The sequence below is a fragment of the Xiphophorus couchianus genome, chromosome 5, assembly GCF_001444195.1.
Source record: "Xiphophorus couchianus chromosome 5, X_couchianus-1.0, whole genome shotgun sequence".
In the NCBI taxonomy this organism is placed as follows: domain Eukaryota; kingdom Metazoa; phylum Chordata; class Actinopteri; order Cyprinodontiformes; family Poeciliidae; genus Xiphophorus; species Xiphophorus couchianus.
The window spans coordinates 20,852,509-20,873,855 of record NC_040232.1 but is presented as its reverse complement, the minus strand read 5'-3'; the positions used below and the strand labels follow the sequence as shown (position 1 = coordinate 20,873,855).

Here is a 21,347-nt window from a genome sequence, read left to right as displayed (position 1 = left end):
TGTGTGTTATGGAATGAACAGGTGTGTTAAAACAACACCTTGGTGTTGAAATGGAAAGGCTTTGTGATCATAGGAGTGATCTGATGTGTGACCTGTCTATTGTAATGTTGGCTGATCTGTGAGCTCATAGGAAGGTTTGCTTGATTTAGATTAGAATGTTTGTTTTCATTTTCCTCTTGTTTCAGTTATATTTTCTTTCTTAGGAAGAAGCGCTTTATTTTGCATTCTATTTCACTTTTATACTATTTCCTGCTCAGATAGCAGGAAATAGCTATACTAGCAGAATGGGGAGGAATTATGTTTCCTTTGAGATTTTGAATCCAAATTTACTACTACCTCCTGTTTTTCTGTATTACTCATTGGCTACAGATGTTCAACATTTCATTTGAAAAGGCATGAACATGAAATAATCCTCACAGAGGCCGCTGGTTACTTTTACCTCCAGATAAAAACTTGATCTCGATTGGAGGAGTACATGTGGGATTGAGGTATCAGAAGAGTCCTGTTTACCTTAATGTCTGGAGCCAAATTGCCACCTACATCTTTTCAGACTGGCTGACCTCTCCTCCTACACATTAAACATGAGCCGTGCTATGTAAAGGATGCTCCACCTCCTCCAAGTATATTCCACACTGTCATAAAAGTTTTTACTTTCACTCTCATGAAAGGAGTCAAGTTGTGAAGAATGTAACTAATCAGATCTGTCCAGAACAGGTTTGTTTGTCAGGATACTAGCCTATTTCAAACAAAGATCTCCTGTATTTATTTATTTATTCATAAAAAATATTTGCATTTTTGGCTTATTTTCGCTATGTATTCTGACCTGTTGACAAAATTGATATATAGCATACCCCAAGTTTTTATAGTGCCTGACGTGCAGTTTTTAATCCATGAAAACTTGAAGTCCCCTCTAAATACGTTTAGAGGGATAAATAATAAATCTATAAGACAAAGAAAAAAAACTCTTTAATTGATCAGAAAAAATCTTTCTCACCAAAACACCAGAAGTGGACGGGGTAGAACTAGGCTGTCATCTCCCAGCCTCAAACTCAATGCAGCTTGCACCCAGGAGATGTTATGATTCAGTTCAGTTCAACAATAATGCTAATAATGTGTTGAAAGAGAGAGTGCTTACTTTTTATAGCAAATGTTGAAATTTTGAAGGCTCACATACAGTAGATAATCCATGTAAGTGTTTCAGTCACTATTCTGTCGATTACAGTTTTGAGCATCCATAAGCGTCCTGTGATGGATCAGGCTGACTTCAACTTCCCTATGAAAGGCTGGAGAGGAATGGTGGACTGGGCTCGGAACTCTGAGGACCGAGTCAGCATACCAAAGAACATCCTGTCCACTGGAAAGTCGGGTAAATGCTGCTTGATGGATGCTCTTAAAAATGTCAATTCCAAACATTCTTCAAAATCTGATAACAGAGTTTAACAGAGTTTGTTCTCAAATACAGTCTAATCTGTATTTGAGAACAGAACGGCTACTACGTGTGTGTTTCTTTGTGTGTGTTTGTCAGCACAGAAAAGCAGACACATAGTGACAATTAGATAATTTGTAAAACAGTGTTTACAGCTATTAATCTGCAGAGCAAAGCCCCCCACTTAGATAAACACACACAGAGACGCTCGGATTTAATGTTGCACATAAAACATGCAGGAGAATGGAAGGATTCTACATCACCCGCTGTTCAGCAGCTGCAAAAAAAGGCTCGTTGTTTTCAAAAAGTGACTTTTTAAAGATGCTAATACAAACCCTGCCTGCATGCCTTCACAATCTGATGACACTGAAATGCAAATAGCAGCATCCAGATGCTTATTCTTGCTTACACACAAAGGGAATTATCCAAACGTGACTTTAAAGCAAAGTTACTGTTACTGTGTAGGAAAAGCCCATGTACATGTTTGTTAATAAACACAAACTGATTGAACTTCTCTTTGGTTTAATCAAAAAATGTTCCTTCATTAGGCCCTGTGTTTTCTCTGTGCGTAGGGTCATTATTTGATAGTCTGTTACATAATGAATACTCAGTCTTAATGAAGAAATCTCAGCAAGAAAACACTCCATTTTTATTTTTTCAAGCTTTCCACACTAAGTCTTCACAGCTTATGAATTCTGGGAAAAATATTCTGGAAAAGTTCACAAGCGAACAACAACAGCTCCCTGAACTACAACAGTTCAGCCTGTCTCTTAAAGAGATCTGGTTGAACTTAATCTAACATGTAGTAGTAAGTGATGCTAGACACATGGAAATCAACTCAGTGTTGAGATGAAGCAACCAATCACAACAAGGAGGCGGGAGCAAACCTGGTCCCCCAGCAAAAAAACATCCCAAATGTGCAAATTTATATTCAAAATCTGTTATCATCTTCTTCTAGTTAATTAAACTTTATAATCTTACTCATCTCTCTTTTATAATATACAAGAGTGTGACGATGCATGTACAGGCTCAATGTGGAGCACTTCAGACAATACAATGCACGCTGTGCTCATGAGAAATGATAAGGTCATATTCTTTGAGAAGAACTTTAATTGAGAAATAGAATTAAGGTCAATCTTCAGCTTCAAGGCAAAAAAACTTTTTCATCATTTTTAATATCATGCTTACTGCTTCAACTCTTCTTGGAACACATTCCAAAAGGTTTAAAAGTTTGTTTCTGGGGATTTCTGACCTTTTTTCCTGAATAAGATGTTAAAGGTCAGACACTGATGGTGGGCATGAGGTCTGGCTCTCATTATTTGCTGTAATTTAGAATTAGGTTGTTTGATCAGTTTAGGTCAGGACTTTATGGAGTACAATTACGTCCCTCAACACTAAACCAGTGTTTAGTGTTGAGTGAAATGTAATAAACTGCTTTATTACGCAGGCACCCTGCCATGTTACTACACTGGACATCATTCAGCTCCTGAAAACAGTCCATTCTTTTAGGAGCAGTCTGCTTCCCTTGCTGCTGGATTGTATACACCTGAGCCCATTTAAAGTAATTGGAACACCCTAGTCCAAATTGTCATTTTTATTTTCTCAGGGCATTCATTGGATGAGAAGCAGTGCTTTCCTGGTCGTGACCTCTTATCTGAGGCTAAATTATGATGCTAAGAGATTCAGAAAACAAGAGGAAGGGTTATGTTATGATCAGTGATGTCATTAATGCCTTACTCTAATAAGACCCATTTTTTCAGTAAGATATGATCTAACACTTTACCATTTTTGTCATTTTACATAGTAAAAAACATAAATTGTTGCTTTCCTCTTGAGAAACATCTCATGTGTAATACCATTCAGCAACAAATACATAAACATTAAAGGGAGGAGAGAGATGCATGTTGGAAATGAAAGCATTATTTTGAGTTGGTGTCAGCTAAAAATGACAGCATCAAAGCTTGTTGTTCCCTCTGTTATGTGACAAAGTTCTGAAAGAATGGGAGACAAAATAACAAGAGATTTTCAGTACTTCATTCATGCAGCAGCTTAATTCAAAAAGGACAGAGTGCCAAAGTCCCCTTGTGGAGGATGGAGCCACTATCCATCGATCCCTGAATATGCTTACTAGCTATTTCTGATGTACAGATCACAGTCTGCTTGAATAAGATGACACAAACAGGAAAAATAATAACTTTTCAACTATTTTTGTACTGTATTTACATTCTTAGGCTTCAACTAATGTGAATGTATATTTATTGTGATTTTTTTCTGTCATTTGTAAATCTTTCTCTATTGTCAGGTTTTGTAATATACGGTCAATTTTCCAAACTATCTGGCTACAAAAGTTCACATTGAATTTGAAAAAGACATTTGCGTCAAACTGACAAAGCAAGTCCAACAGGTGATGCAAAGCAGAAAGCTGTGACAAAACAGCATGCTCCCCCACCACCACCCAAACAGAAAAGAGCTGAACCTTTTTTCTGTTTGGGTGGTACAAAATCCAGTACAAACACCAGAACAAAAACCAGGTGTGAAAGCCATTTGTACCTGGTACAAAAACCAGTAAGTGAAGCTGAGTACAAGAAACTGGTTATACAGGATGTAGAGGAGGAAATGCTGCCCTTAAACACTAATGACTCACCCTGATTCTCATGTTTAGGGTGAGGCAACCAGGACTGTTACTTTTAAAATCAAGCTATCAGAAATCAAGTTACTTTTTCAAAATAACTTTGCTGTCACTGGTTATGATGAAGAAGATTGTGAAGTTATTGTGTTAATTCATTAACCCACTATGCCTGCTTTAGGCTGCAGGATAAGGTGGATTCTCTCTATTTAACTGTGGCATGTTAAAATAGGGAAAAATTAAAACCATACAGGAAACTGACCGCTGATGGTTTGCATTGACTGCTCCAGAACAACTGATTGTGAAATGAATCTTTCAGTGGAAAGTAATGAGACCTTTAGCGACTTTAATTACTTTACTGCTCAACACCCCAAAGGCAGACATTTTAAATGTATCCGTAAAACTAACATCCAGTTACTGACACAAGTTGGACCTCTCAGAGTTAATAATATTTGTGAAGAATTATTACTCCCTCACAGAAAAATTTTGTTTTTGGAACTTTCTGAATGCAGTTTTCAGTTTTTACAACTTTCTTGAAAAACAAGTGCGTTTTGGTGAGTCCTAATCTTTCTATGTTGACAAACCGGCAGTTTGTTTCCCGTCTGCTGGCCCGTGTCGTTCCTTGTGCTAAAGAGCACTTTTGGGTGTTTATTAGTGAGTGTTGAGGCCCTTGAAAACAAGCAGCATACTAATGAGCCCGTCATTCCTAATCAAGAGTCAACGGGATCCAATCAGGTGCAATTAAAGGTAATTTCCTCACTGACTGAGGGAAGTGTCTCCCAAGCAGTAATGTTCCACCATCAGCCAGCACATCAAGGATCCGATTTTCACTTGTTCACATTGATGAAATGGTTTTGGTATCTTATTTTGGGATGTTTAAAAGGAATCTAACAAAATGGTGATGGACCTCCATTACTGTAGTAAAGTATGTTACTTTGCAAGACTAAACAAACAAAAAGAAAAAGAAAAACATACAGTTCTAATCATCTGTTGCTTGATGGTAACTGGAGTCTCACAATTTATTTATATGTTTAAATGATAAGAAACATATCTAAATATTACACTTTCAAACCTAATATAAGTAATAAAATTTATTTTGGCACTCCTCTGTGTGTAAAGTGAAAGCTCATTGTATTTATATGTAACATAAATACATATGTACATGTATATTTTTATATGCATATACATATATAAATAATATATAACATGCATTGTTGCTTTAGAAATGATTTCTTCACTTGGCCAAAGTTTTGTTATAAATGTACAAAGAATTGGTGCATACTTGGGTATAGATTTATTTTTATTTCAGTGTGGATTCCATATGCTTTATGCCTGCTCTGAATAAGCAAATGTATGTTTTGGTCTTTGGTCTTAGAATCCCTCCAGACTAGTTGTTGTTGGGCACACTCGATCTGGTTGAGCATATTGCATGGTGTGGCCAGAGAGTGCATGAGCAGGACACATAATACTTCATCCCCCTCATACTCCCACACATCTTGCTTGGTTCCCCTGTGTTGCCCATGGGAGCTCAGCTGTTGCCTGGGAGCCACTTTCTCTGCATTCTGCCTGGCACACTGCTGTGCGCTTCCAGGCTGCCATATAGTGTGCTGGAGCAGAAGAGTTGGATGTCTTCAGATGGCCCGGCAGATGGAGGCGTGTTTTCCTACGGTTTGGGTCTCGTTTCAGCCCAGTGCTACTGTTGAGTCCAGTTGTCAAGTTTTGACAAATCTCCTTCCATACTGCTCTGAAATGAGGAAATTTATGAAAGCTAAAGCCATGTTTAGTAGCAGCTCAGAGCAGTATGGGCCTGTAAATGGCACAGTGTCCAGAGACCTCTGGAGGAGCTTTCTGAATAGGTTTTGTTTTGGTATGTCAAAGAATGGTGCAAACAGAACCAGCAGTAGAGGTGCATTATGGACACAAGTTTTCACAGTCACTTAAAATGTGAGTACACATTGATTTTGGATTGTTGTGGAGAGCAGTCACATGGATCCTGTTTGTGTGAAAGTTTTTTCTTGTGTTTTTGCCTCTGGTACTTTAAGAACAGACACTGAAATCTCTCTGACAATCGAAGTCACAGACTGGGGTTAAACATCCCTTCTTTGCATCTAAACACATACAACAAAACTACAGCTGGAATATTTTTTGGATCATCAAAAATTCAATTTATGATGCATAACTGAAGTGAAAAATGTTTTAGAATCTTCTACTGCAAAGGAGAGCTCTCAAGAATCTGGTATCAACCCTGGAGAACTTGTTCAGCATCAGTTGGGTGTGACACATCTGCATCTACAGTGAGGCAGTAGAACATCTGCGTTACACAAGAAGCTGGCCAGTTCTTTCCAAAAAAGAACACCCAGAAAGTCCTGCAGGAAGTTCAAGCTCTTATGCTGCACAGTGTCACAGTTGGTAGAACGTTTCTCCCTGTGCATGCATGGTTTCTCTCGGGGTACTCCGGCATCCTGTCACCCTTAGGTAACTGTGTTCTCTAAAATGGTCTCTTAGGTATGAGTGTGTCAGTCAGACAGCAGTTCTGCTTTACAGGACATCTGGGCTGCCCTGTGATAGACCACCCAATGACTGCTGTTTACTTTGTTGGAACCAGAACTGGGCTTCTGCTCTGGCTCATGTCTGTTCTCTCAGCTTTGTCTCCTCCAGCAGACTCAGCCCCCAGGGAGGACACTATCTTGCCAGGGCAGTTAATCTGAGGCTGAAAGCCTGTTGGATGGGTGGCCATCTCTTTGAAAGTTAGAACCATAAAACAAAAATTCTAAAAACTTCCTTGCCGAAAGCTTGAATAATTTTGTAGTGAATACAAACAACACAATGACATTTTAAGGAAGTGGACTGGCTCCTAAAAGCTGGCATAACATTAGAATTTTCTATGAGCAATTTCTTACCATCTAAGTTTAGTTTGATGATAATCGCTGTTATTTTCCAGCATGATGGAGCAGCATGAATAAGGGGAATAGTTAGAACAAACTGGCTCCAGAATCATGAAAGTTTTGAACCTGTGGTCAGGATCTTTACTCCACTGAGAACCTGTTCTCAATTTTAAAACAATAAATGGAGAAACAGAAGCCAACAAAATGTGATCAACTCCAAGCACTAAGAAGACAAAACTAAGTAATCATAAAAATTATGAATATGCTGAATCAAATAATGATAGGATGAATGTAATGTGTGTGTTTCTGCCATGTGTGAATTTAAAAAAAATCTTTTTTGACTTATAAAAAGTTGTAAAATTGTTAAGACTAAAAAAAACAAACAAAAAAACAATTATTTCACTGCCAAAACCTGTACAAGGGTTTGGTGTGCAAGGTTATGTGCAGCCTGAGAGGTTTGTATGGAAACAATGGATTTGGCATTGCAGCCTTGAGAGAACATACCATTAGAGATGCATTTTTCACACACAGAAAAGTCTAAAAGTACGGTACCTCATGGACGGTGGACAAATCGGCAGCTTATTTAGTGAGTTTAAAAAAGTGTCAGAAGTTCTAATTTAAATCAGCTGATATTTATAGTGCAGCAGTGATAGTTTTTTAGGTTGGAAATGGTTAAGTCCCTAAAACACTCAGCTGTAAAAGTATTTCATGCATGTTCCAGAAGATTTTCGTATTAATTTCCTGAACATTCCAACTTTAACTCAGTTCATACATGCAGTGTAGCTCTGTTGATGCTAAAAGCTAAATCTCAGCAGCCATCCTGCTCTCTGACAGTCTCTTCTTCATGAAAGTCATCAAAAGTGGCCACATTTGGAAAAGAACATGGAACCAAAAAATGATTCTTGAACAGGCAAATAAACCACCTATTCACTTACTAAAAATCTATGAAAATGATGAAATCTATTTAGGTTTCCTTGACACGTGTGTCTCAGGTGTAAGGTGTGGTGTTGTTGTTTGGCTGTAGGTGCAGAAGCAACATGGCTGACCTGCTCTCTCCTTACACACTCAGCCATTCAGAATGCATCAGCAATCTTTTCATGACTTTGACCTGCCAGCTCACCATGTCCTCACTTCTGCTCCTCCCAAACACAGAAGCAGACGACGACTCGACCTTTGTAACCGGCGTTGTTCTCTACAGGAACCTGGGCAGCATTTTGACTCTGCAAAGGTAAGACTAAAGGGGATGGACACGTACGCAATTAATCATCTTATGAAAATATGATGCTGCTTTTAAGGGTGAAGAATGGTGTTCACATGAACCATTGTGACATTTTCAACACTAGAATAATTTTAGGATTTGTTGTAAAGTACTTTGAACTTACCTGGATGAGTTTCAGCTATTTGGAAACAATGATTTGGATACAGCAAGCTCTAGGTTACATTTTATAAAAGAAAAGTCTGTTACTGCACTGCAAAAGAAATCTGTAAAAATAAAAAAGGGTAAATTCACTGTAGACATTTGAAGGAATTTTCAACTAAGACTTTAACATGTTTTTATTATTTTTATTTTTTTTCTACTTTATTTCAATGTCTTTGAGATTTAATGTAAAAATGTGGACAATTTCAATTTTGGATGAACAAAAAGGTGACTAAATTAAACATAACTTGAAAATCTCCTGGTCACATTTTCTTACATTGTAGTAAAGTTAAATTAAGGCAGCTTCAAATGTGATGGGAAGATATTTTTAAGTTAATGAACACAAATACATGTAAGTGAGTTTCTGAGTCTAACCAGCTACATACAGCTGTGCTGACACTTGGAAATAGATGTCCATTATGATAATGTGCTAAAAGCATATAATGTACTGGTAACATATTCAGCAGGAAAATGAGACAGACACAACCCCCCTCCCCCCCCCCCACTGTATCTCTTGCTAAACTTTGGATTTCTGTCATTTTTCAGTCCTCTGCCTCATTCTGTATTTCTCATCTTTACTTTTGCATTTTCATTCCTAACCTCTTTCCTGTTCTGCATTTAATGCACCTCTCAGGGAAAATGAGATGAGTCTGAAGCAAGAGACTAGATGACACAAATGTTTAAGTTGATTGATTGTGCTTCTAAGAGCTGAGAGTTTGATTATGGAGAGATGACACCATGATGATGTGAGCGAGCAGAGAACAACTAGAGGCTGTTGACCATGTTTGGTCATTTTGGTTTCTATGCTTCCAGTAGCAATTAATTTTTCCCACATTGTCTTTTGCAGCATGATTGATAGTTCATATGAAGGCAGACACTGCAATGCGTACTAAGTAAAGAGAAAATAATCTAACAACAAATGCACTAAAATTCATAAAAGCTTTTGCAAAGAAATGTAATTCAGATTTGGGGAGAAGAAAATTACTTTTTCTAAAACATTTGAACTTTCCACTGGAGGTCTGGTCCCGTCTTTAACAGCCTGTTGAGTCAAGTTTCAACTCACGTTAAGTTTATTTGTGTAGCATATTATTTCACAGTTCAAAGTCAATGGGTTTATGTGAAATTTTTTTACCTCAAAAATTATTCCTAACCTCTTTCCTGGTTAAGAATAACCAGGAAAGAGTGGGTCAACATAACCCATTGACCCACCTCAGAACATATTTTTTCTTTCCATATGTTCTGAAAATAATATAGAAATATTATTTTCATATAATCTTTCCATTTTAGATAGCAATGCTTTAGTGTGATTGTTGTGATTGTGATAAAAATCCAAAACAAGTCTGATTTTGTAATGTCTGGAAACATGACTAAAACTAGAAAGCCCCATCAATCTTTTCAAAACCAGACCCTGAAATCATGTACTACAAAAGCATGAGGAATTAAAAAGTAATGTTAGTATTTTAAAAAAATAAAACACAAACATTATTTGTCACTACCAGCAATAAAAACATTGATTTTTATTTTTGATTCTCAATTATAATCTGGTTGATTATCAATAGCTGCTTTGGTGTTTTAGAAACCAGGAGGAAAACTCATCAGTTAGCAACAAGAACAAGTTCAGTGACCATTAGTGCATAAGTTAATAGTGCACAACTTCTTTTAATTGGATATTTCAGGTTAATGTGGTGCTTATTATTTTTGTTTTATTTGGGGTTTTTTTGCAGAAACAACACGATCCTCAACTCTAAGCTTTTGTCAGTGACCATCAAGCCCCTCCCAGCTTCCCTCTCCACACCTGTTGTGGTCGAGTTCTCCCACCTATACAACGTCAGTAAATTAACTTCATGTCTGTTCTAAAGTCCTTTCAGATTTCAAAGCGCATGCCCAGTTGGACTTAAACTCATTGTGATGATTCTGTTTCTCTGTTCCTCATTTGTAGGGCACTACCAACCAAACCTGTATATCCTGGGATGAGAGTGACAGGTAATCTCCTCTTTGTTGCTGATTACCTACTGAACCCTGTGAATTTCAATGTTCTCATGGGAGTTATAACCACATATCTTGCTCCTATTGTCTGAATTGCATGCATTTGGTTACCTTTAAGTTAACATTATGTTGTACCGACTAACCCATGCAAACTCTTCCCATGTCAAGAGGACCGTATTGATCGAATTTTCCGGACTATAACTCGAATAAGCCAAAAGATTTATCATGAAATGAGAAAAGGATTTGCCAGTCACTCTGACAAATCTTTTGCCAAAACCTTTTTGAAGTTATCTAACATGAGGAGGATCTTGTGCATGTTGAAAGGTTCTGTTGACATGTTGTGTTCAGTTGTCTGCTCTTCAACAAACATACGGAAACTGTCAGCTTTGGCTTGGAAGTCTGCTGGCAGTTTCTGACCCAACAATATTCTTGCTCCAAATCAGGACGGTCAGGAAGAGTTCCTTGTCACTGGTGTTCTGATGTTCTGTGCTATTTAGTCAGATTTTCCTAACATAGCTGGCAAAGTGTGCAGCACAACAAAGTGGAGAGGCCTGCAGTAAATCCAGGGTGATGTACATAAAGAGCAGTTCTGCTGAAAGATGTTGAAAGATCCTAAAGGATGACATGTTGGTCATTTTTCATTGGGATTCTGATGCTTTTCTGAAGCATCTAACAGCTCCAGAACATTTCAGCAGAGCCTGACCATAAATATCACAAGACTAGGCTTAATGTGAAAGTCTAACCAAAGACAAGCTAACCATATGTCCTGAAACCATACATATGCGTATATTACTACTGTACAGCTGTGTAGGTTGTAGTATTTGGCCAAGAAAGTTTTTCCTCTGCAGATGTTAAATCCATCTAAATGATAAAACCATTACAGATTTTTATCTCATTTACAGAACAGACATTTTAGTGAATATAACATGAATCCATCTTGTCATAGTTCACGTTAAATTTGATAATAAATTCTGTTTGTAACATTCTTGTTTGGAATATTACCATAGAGGGAAGAGAACCAAGGTCTCTTTTCTTAGACTCTTTATAAGGCTTTAATTATTTTTAAGCTATCTCATGTTATTTACTGATCATTTTTTGAGTAATTTAAGTGTTTGGGGACATGATATGACAAAATTATAAAATATTGCAGGTTGTTTTGAATGTGGAGAGGAAGAGTGTTCAAAGTGGGGTCCTGGAGCCATTTGTGTTGCTGATTTTGTGCAGCAACACAATGCGATCACCTTTTCTGGGATTTCCTTTTATTTTGATGGTGAATTGGAGCACATCTACTCATTCACTCGTGCTCTAAAGCACACCTGGTGCATCCAAATCCGCTTTTACTTGCTGTCTTAAAACTTGTGTAAATGCAAATGTTTTCAAGATTGATGTACTTCCTGTTTTTATTCCTTAGAATAGCCAAAATATTTTTTCCAGTTTTCGTCAATCAAAATAAGAAAACTGGATATCTTTGATTTGACAAAGAAAAAGCATTTGAAGTGTTGGATCTTCCATCTCATTCCAAATCTGAATACTTTATTAGCATGATTAAGAGCGTTCATGCTTAGCGTATTGTTGAGTATGTAAAAAAAAAAAACACAAAATAACCTCACAGCATTTTTGGTGATTCAATTTTTAAAAGTTATATTTTTCAGGCCCGTTAGTACTTTTGAGATGACATTTTTGGATACAGACACCAAGCTTCCATTTTTTTCAAAGACCTTACCCAGAACTTCTGTCCAGTTCTGGGTAAGGTGATGTGCTGGCCAGTTCAGCAGTTTCACTCGGCCATGGCTGTCACTGCTCAGTCACTGACACAGTATGAAAAATTAAAGGGAACTCTTAGGGAACTCATCCTTTTTCTGTTCCCAGACTTACATTTCACCATCTAGAATCATTATCCATTTAATCTGCTGAAAGGGTAGAAACAATTAGAGAGCATAAAGGAGACAAAGAGAATAAAAGAAGCACTTGAAACGGTTCAAATTTACTGCTTCTGTGGGCAGATTTAAAGCACAGCTCTTCTACCGCTTCTTCCTAAATGCTCTGCTTCTTTCAGACAACAGATTAGACTAAGAATGACAGAGTGGGGACCAGCATGCTGGAAGGAAGAAACACAGGCAGGAATTGTGTAGCCTTTGTGCAGTGAGACTTTGTGCTAACCATGCAGCTGGAACCCCAGGTTTACATCCACTTCTGGACATGAATGTCATGTTTTATTGATTCATCTGTTTGTTTCTTTTTTTCCCCAACAAATCGATCATATAATATACAACTTTATGGAATAAAAAAAAAAAAACATGAATTGGGTTTAAACTAGTTGAGGATTTCTTTTAATCAACAGAGATTATACATTGGAGTTTAGACTACGCTTAAAAAATCCAACCTGACCCAAACCCAGAGACATTGTATCGAATCCAGCTCAGCTATCCATCCATTGTCCAGCACACGTATCCCCAGTGGTGTCTATCTCCAGAGGTCAAGGGGTGAGAGGCGGGGTGACCCTGGACAGGTCACTACAGGCAAATGGGATTCAAATCCATGTTTTTGCCCATATGAGATTCATATTTGACTTTTTCATGGCAGTCTGAATGGCCCAGTTACAATCTTATCACGTATAGTTTTCAAAGTGTCTGCAGTTTGAACGGTCAGATTGCATTTCATCTGACGTTTATATAATTGACATTAGACTTGCATCATAATTCTTCACCAGAAAAAGGCAGAAGCATTCAATCTGGACATAAGCGATGGCTAAAAATTACTGTTATCAAGTTATGAATGTAGCCTGCGTCAGTGAAGCGCATCACAATCACACCACTCCTGGTCTGACTACACATCCAAACAGACTTCTCGACAGAAATTACCATTAATACTCCACTAAAGGCATTGTGCTTTTGTTTTATTTTTAACTTCCTTTTTCTTGTTATGACACCATGCATGTGTGGGTCTTCTCTGGGTATTCCAGCATCCTCCCACATTCTAGAAATATGAACACTAATTTAGTTGGTCTCTCTAAATTGCCCTTAGAGAGACAGTGAGTGTGTGGTTTATCATTTGTCATCCCACTGTAGTCTTGACCCTTAAGATTTTTCCAAGACCCTGCATTGATCATCTTGGCTCTGCCTGTTTTTTTGTTTTTGTTTTGTTTTATTTTGAAGACGAGTCTTCATCCAATTTGAAAAACATATAAGAGAATAAAGCTAAACTTATGTTAAGCATAAAACACTGGACTACCTTTCAATATCTGAATACAAGCTTTTATTTGACACTTAACCTGGTGACTATTGAACGTTATTGATTGCAGTCACCTTCCAGCTGTCACTGCTTACTACAAGTTTTGGAGGCAGAGCAGTGGAAGAGAGAGCGACAGAGACAAAACAAGGACAAAAAACCAATCTTGTTGTGTTGGGGAGTTGGGTTGGGGGTCGGAACAAGACATGTTCTGGGTAAAATTAAAATCCATCTTGGTCGGCAGTTATGATTAATGAGTTAATATTTGGAAAAGAAATTGGAGTCTGAGGAGTCGTCCTTGTCATGTTGATAAGAGCTGTGAGACTGCTCGAGCCTTCACTCGCACTCTCCCGCTTCACTCCGGAATCGATAACAAGAACATCAGCTGCATCTTTCTGTCCGTCTGCCTGACATCACTGCGTGGTTGTGTTTGCAGCTTTTCCTGCCTATGGTGCTCTAAAAACCTGAGCTGCATTTGATGTGGTGTCAGCCCTAGCTTGTGACAGTGCGTGCTTTGGCAGATCTAACACTTTAAAATGTTGCATAATGTTGATCATGTTGTTCTTGGAGGTGTTTGTGTTCTCTGTCAAAGGTAGCTGATTGTGTGGAGGGTTTTAGGGATTTCATACATTTTTATTAGCAAGATCTCAGGTGAGGGGTGACAAGAAGATGTGAGAACTGAAACATAAACATAAAGGTTTGAACTGATGTTCTCCTTGCTCTTTTTTTTAAGACAATGATTGGACATTGACCTGGGTAGATTCTGAACCAATTCAAAATCACTAATGACATGATTTTTTTTTTCTAAAATTGACGGTTTAATTTATAATACATAATTTATGTATTATTCATTCTTAACGCAGCATGTATATTTTATTATATTGTTTCATGTTAAGTGGTTTGTTAATGTTTAAGGCATGAATGAATGACTGAATGATTGAATGAATGAATCAATCAATCAATGAATATATTAGTGTCACTATATTTAGTGACAATAATAAAGTAGCTTCTATTCAAACTGCATTGTGAGTGATTTTATGTGACAAACTTACAAAAAATTATAAATTTTTCTCACAAATTCTGAAAATGGCATGCATTTAGATTCAGTTCCCTCTATGCCAGGGCTTTTAGGTCTATGAAGATAAATTTGTTCCAATATTGTTGCAAAAATTCAAATTCTTTATCTTTGAATTGTATCAAAGCATAAATCACATATTCACTCCTTTAAGAGACCTTTTCTATGTTTCTTCTGTGCTGGCACATTGCTCTTTATCCATGTGGCCTTGACTTGGCAGAGGACATCCTTTCATGCAGGGCTGCTGGACCAGCACCTAAATTATCCAATTAAACAGCGAGAGCAAGAGTGTCTGCAAGCTCCTGTGTGCCTCACAGAGAGACTTAATCACTTCAACAGAAAAACTGCTCTGTGTCCTAATAGATTGGATTTCAGTTAGAGGTGAGGTGCTAATGTCAGCACTGAGTTGCTGCCTGCTTCTAAGAAGCAAAACTAACTACATCCTAAACCCTCTCTGCTTACAAACTCAAGCAATGGAAAACTGTGTGGAGATATGGTTCATATTCTTAAACCATCTTTATTATTTCCACCAGTAATAGACCTTCCAGATTCACTGACGTGACATAAAGTAAGCCAGTGCTGTTTAGGTCACCTTCATCCTACTGAGCTGTTTTAGAGCAAAGAAAGCAGCAATCATCCTGTAATCAGGCTCTTCGTCAATGTGTTGTTTTTAATGTTCCACTCTTAATGATTTAAATTCTAATGAAGGAACAAGCTGCTTTCTATGAAGAGAAGTGTTCTTATCAGTGAGAGCATTCACTTTACATCTGTGTGTCTTATACTCTCAGCCTCACTCCTCTGTCTTGTGGCAGGTGCACTGATTTTGGAAAATCAGACTGTGGGTCAAAACTGTGGGTTCAACCTTTTTTTCTGAACTATTATCAAAGGTTATCTAATGGTTGTTGGGACACAACAGAAGAATCTAGGCCCACAGTCACTGTAAAAGTGTTCATTTGAATAATATATCTTCTGTTAAAAACTTGCTGGAAGGTTATGAAGTTTATCATGTGACGTTTGCTTTGAGGCACTTTAGATGCAAAATAACAACTCTTCAGTTTTGGGTCCTGTAGACAAAAGACTCCTAAAATATCCCAAAACATTTTATTAAGGATGTTAAGTGTGCATTGATATGAACAATGCGATTAATTTTTTTTTTTTTTACAAAGATGTGGCCCAATATATCAGAAAAGATAAATAAAAATGAAACATACAGACTCATTTTTATGGATTGAGTGAAATTCTAATAAAGAAAGTCATTGGTCTTATTGCAAGCCCATTACCCTACAGTTTTGTCATTTACTACTAGGATCTTTCTACACCAAGTAAAAACTGCCAAAGTCGTTCCTCTATGGAAGACTAATTATAAGGCAATTATATTTCATTCTCATCTTTCAGTTATGCTGGAAAACGTATTCACTCAGCTTTTAGATAACTTTATCTAACATAAAGATTGAGAGATATTAATTATGTAACAGATTGTCAGAATGGTTTCAGAAGAGGAGGATCTACATCTTTGGCCATAATGTAGCCAACAGAGGAAATATAGAAAGTAAAAAACTGTGTATAAGTTATCCCAGAAAATAAGTGTTCGTAATTGGCCAAAATTGTTCATCTTATGGCATGTGGTATCTATCTTATGGTAGCTACATGCCATCCCAAATGTATGTCTGGAATTTGCAGCTGCCATTTCAGCCAATACTGACAATATTTGGGTCTGGACAAAATATGCAGCAGCTTATGGAGATGGTTAGAAGTGGATTCCTTAAATTTTAAGGACAGACTGTCCTTAAATCAGAAAAAACAAACTTCTTCTTGGGCACACAAAAATACTAACATTTTATGGGTGCATGAAAACATAGAGTGTAATTCTAGACCACAAAATATGCTACAAGCCTCAGTAGCTAAATGTATTTCAGTTTTGTGGAAATCAAAATCTATAGGTAATTATATACTTTATTGTCCCCCATACGTTTATCTTTGACAGTGTGCGCCAAACAAATCGGTGAGACAGTAGTAGGAGTTTGCGCTGCAATCTGTGGATTGCTGGTATGATTGCCAGTCCATCTGCCCCTGTTGTTTGTGCCTTTGGGTAAGACATTTCACCTGCCTTGCCTGGTCATGTTGGTCAGAAGAACCAATGGTGCAAAATGGCAACCTCACCTCTGTTAGACTGCTCCCTTTGAGATTTCAATTTGATATATAAATGGCATATGTCAAATAATATAATAATTATTATAATAATATTATATATATGCTATATATGCTACGGTGGCAGTGCCACCATAATTAAATACACTGCAAAAAATAAAATCATGCTGACACCACAAAAGCCAAAATACACATATTGTTCTCTTAAAACACATATTACACCTTGCAGAATAGAATGCAAACCACAGCATCAACAGTGTGACTGTAAACTCTGTACCAACTTCGTTTATTATTCTGATGGATACAGGAACAAATTAATATTTAAATCTATTAGTCTCCAAGCAAGGGTCATACACGTCTGATGACACTCTTCATAGATAGACTGCAAGGAGGACTCACTGGACCTTCCTATCACCTTTACTGCACTTTGGATCAGACAAGTTAGTTTTTAGATGCAAAGAGAAATTATTATCAAATCACACCTGATGATAATTTCCAACAGATTAAATATGTAAGCTGATGGTTAACCCAAAAACTTGGTTTATTTTCTAGATATCAATTAACAGCAGGAAGTTGTCACCTATAGTCAGACTCAGGGTCAATCAGCATTTCTTCAGTTTTTCTGACATTAATAATGAAGTGGTGCTCCAGGGTAACATCTGTTCAACCCTACAGCTATTGTACATATTACAAAAAGTGCCAAAACAATCAGGATTGTAAATAATGTGGGACAGCGTGGGGACACGTGAAGTCATTGCTTCTAAAGCATCTGGCTAATTTGATCAAATTCAGTAAGGCTATAATTATGTTCAGGCCAATAACTATTTGCTTCCTGGTAACACCAAAACCTGCTTAGTGTTAGAGACAGGGGTGCTGTCTTTGGAGGTACAGTACACCAAATTTAAAATGGGATTTGTGTATTTTGGCTTGTGGAATTATGATTTGGGTGACGGGTGGGAAGAAAAATCCAAAAATGAAACAAATTTTAAGAAACAGGGTAATAAAGCTGCTCAATGTTTCTGTCACATGAAATTTGAACATTGGTTGTTCTTGCATATCTTTACAAGAACAACCAAACTTGAAAATTGAGAATGGTACTTGTACTGTTTAGATTTTATTTGGGCAGTAATTAACTTAGGAAGATGGCATATAATAATACTTTTCCCTGTTCCTATTTGGTCTGTTTTGGCTGTCAGACAAGTTTAGATCATGTCCTATCTCTTTTTTCTCTTAATCTACATTTTTTTTTAAAAAACTATCAAACTTATATAAATTAGCCTAAATTTTGGTGTATTATCTAAGACCTAGCTGAAATTTGAGTGGATCTCACACTCCAAATTGGTGCATCCCAAAAGGAGTCTGAAAACAGCCAGATCTGTTTGAGTGAGAGTCAATTTCAACAAAACAATTATTGGTAAAGCTGCCTAATTATCCATCCTCTGTCTGATGACCTTCACTCACCTTAATGACTGACTTTCAATCTCTGGCAACTGCCAGGAGCACTATTGCTCTTCTGCGTAGACCTGCCAGCTCCTTGCTAATCAAATCATTTATAAACTCCCCTCTGGTCTGCATGTGGACCATACTGAAGCCAAATTGGGCATTTTCTTCCAGGTGCTTATAGCATTTTATTAATTTATGCTTGTTTGGTGGTGGGCAACTGCACACTGGTGCATTTTAAAAAGAAATCAGGAAAATGAAAAGGAAACAAATTTAAATATTAATTTGAGAAGATTAATTAAGAACAGTCCTCTTATCTAAAGTGCTTTGTATCCAATAGTTAGGCATTAACAATAATCGTTATTATTTTGATAATAATATTAATCATTTGCAGTGTGTCGCTCTGCAGCCGCTTCACGCTGCGCTCACTCGGTTCTCCGCTCTGCTCCGCTCCTGCTGCAGCCCAGCCGGCGGAGATGGAAAACGGATTAAAAAGCCGGTGTAAACGCGGTGGGATTTGAAGCGCGCGCGCGCCGTCTTTTCTTTTTTTTTTCCTGGCTCTGTATTCACTGCATCGCTTTTCTTTGCGTGTGTGTGTGTGTGTTTGTCTTCGTGCAGCTCCTCTCTGCTGGGATCTTGGTCTGCCAGGGGCTGCAGAGCCGTGCTCGTCGACTCATTCAGAACCAAATGCGTGTGTGACAGACTGTCCACCTTCGCCATTTTAGCACGGCTGAACCCCGACATGGTAAGTGCTGCAACGCTGCCTTGGCTTCCCTTGACGTTGAAGGTGTCGCAGACTGTGTTTTTGTTCGGGCTGTTATTTGAATCTATCTGCGTTTGTGGGTTGGTTTTTATTTCTCTTTTCCTCCCAAAGATCGTTATTGTCCTTTCATATATACAGATCCTCCCTCTCTGCCTCTCTCCCTCTCCTTTCTCCTCTCTGTCTCGCCATGCCAAAGCCGTGCAGATAAAGGTTATTGTAGATTGCCAAGGAAAAGGATTTTTCTAGGTATCTGTGTTTATGGAGCTGTTTATGCTATCCAAGAGGAAATGCACGCGGCGAGGGCAGCACTTGGCTAACCTGTGTATTAATTCACACACATAACAGGTTGAGTAGGATTTAAATTAATGTAAGAAATGAAAATAACACCCACCCCACACAGTTTAATAGCCTTATTACATGTCACACCATGTATTGATGTCCAGAATAACGTGCTTTAACATACTAAGCGATCATTGGCGTCTCCATGGTTACCAGGCCCCTTGGAGAATGTCCAAGAGGGAATGTCTTGTCTGGCAGTTTAGTAATCTGAAAAGGATACGAACACACAAAAAAAAGATAAATGTTTATTGAATGTGGATATATGCTGACATATCTGTATTTACTGAAACATGCATGGGACTACAGTGAGATGGGTAACAATGGCCTCACAGCATGCTTCATTCCTGTGCTGATATAGGCTCAGAGAGAACCATGGAGAATATCCCAGCAGAATTCTGTAGACTCTAAAGTGGCCCAGTTCTATTAGGGAACAAGACAGTGTCTTTGTAGGGAATCTTCATTCTCTGCGATTAGTTATTATTAGACTGGAAATTTCCTCACAAGTGTTTTTTCACCAGTTGCCCTGGCAACAGCGTTGGCACCAAGGCTTTCTTAAAGACATAGCAGGAAGCGTGCGGTTCATCATGCTGCTTATGGCCCTTTGGTTTCCCATTCTAAAGCTGCTGTCATCTTACCAGGTCTTACCAGGTAAGATGACAGATACTACATACATCTGTCATCTTACATCAGGTCGTGTATGTGTTTTGATAAACAAATCTTATGAGAGCCTAAACATGATAAGTGAAAGGAACATTGTAGAACATGAAGTCCTGTTAGAACTTTGAAGCATGTGAGCCACTTTTAATGTGCTCCTGTTCTGAATACTGCAGGTATATTGGGATGAAGGGTAATAAAGGGAAATTTGGTGTTTTACTGCATAACAATGGACGACATTAGTTTTGCTTTAAGATTAAAATCTTTGTTTAGTTTTTTCACCTCTAAAAACTAGGTTTGAAAGCGATAATTGCTTTCAATTTTTCAGTCAAAATTGAAAGCAATTAACGCCACTTTCAATTTCAGTTTCAAGTGTCCAGCATGTCAATTGTTTGAATCTTCACCATCCATTGTTAGGTAAGATTCAGTCATGTCAGTTTTATCATATTAGAGTTATAGGTCATGTTGTTGTCGATAACTTCAGTTTAAATGTGGTTTAAGAGCTGCGGTGCTCATGCAGCTGAATTGGTAACGTGTCCAAATAATTGTGGCAGCCTGCCTTAGATGGTGATCGAATTGTTTATGCATAGCAGATGCATAGCAAGGCTATGTTGGAGTGTTGTTTTAGTGTTATTGTCCCATGGCATCATCTGCTTAATGAAATAAAACAGAGATATGCAATTGTGTGTTGGTGTATTAGTTTTATGTATGACCAGTCTCTCTTTTTTTTTTTTGCACAGTCTGTATTGTTTTATCTTGTATTTATTGTAATGTTCACTCATTCATTCACTACATCACATCTCCCTCATTGTTTTGTAATTTTACAATCTTCCTTGAGATGTATTTATTTTTTAGAAAGCTTTAGAGCAGGGGTGCCCAAAGTCAGTCCTCGAGGGCCGGCATCCTGCCCGTTTTAGTTTTCTCCCTGGTGGAAGTAACAACCTTTTCAGCAAGTCAGTGTTCTTCTTAGGCCTTCTAATAAGCCATCCTTGGATCCGGGTGCGTTAAACCTGGGAGAGTACTAAAACATGCAGGTTGCCGTCCCTCAAGGACTGACTTTGGGCACCCCTGCTTTAGAGGTACAGATCCTGTTGATCAGGCTAAGCAACAGAGGCGCCGATAAGCATACTACATAGTGCGCTAAAGAGGGAATGAGTCGATTGACTCATTCCCTCATAGTCTCATTATTCCTACTCACATGTGGAACAGTTTAGTTAGTTCTCTTTCAACATTCGTTTCGGTATCTCACTATGGGATACGCCCCCAGCGCCTGTCCCCCAGAAGCTCTATTACATTACGCCAGTCCTGACTGGCCTGTAGAAGTGATATCAGCTCCAGGAGGAGGGACTTCCTCCCAGTA

General features: G+C 38.0%; 1 protein-coding gene across 7 annotated transcripts in view; it reads left to right on the top strand.

Moving 5' to 3' along the window:
• The window catches only part of adgrb1a (adhesion G protein-coupled receptor B1a), a 176,973-nt gene that overhangs the window by 102,754 nt on the left and 52,872 nt on the right, over positions 1-21,347 (top strand). For all 7 annotated transcript variants that reach the window (XM_028016652.1, XM_028016656.1, XM_028016654.1 and 4 more), the window contains exons 14-18: positions 1,223-1,366; positions 8,090-8,165; positions 10,079-10,181; positions 10,294-10,337; positions 18,850-18,976. In XM_028016652.1, the coding sequence (XP_027872453.1) occupies positions 1,223-1,366; positions 8,090-8,165; positions 10,079-10,181; positions 10,294-10,337; positions 18,850-18,976 (494 nt within the window). The remainder of the gene's footprint in view (positions 1-1,222; positions 1,367-8,089; positions 8,166-10,078; positions 10,182-10,293; positions 10,338-18,849; positions 18,977-21,347) is intronic.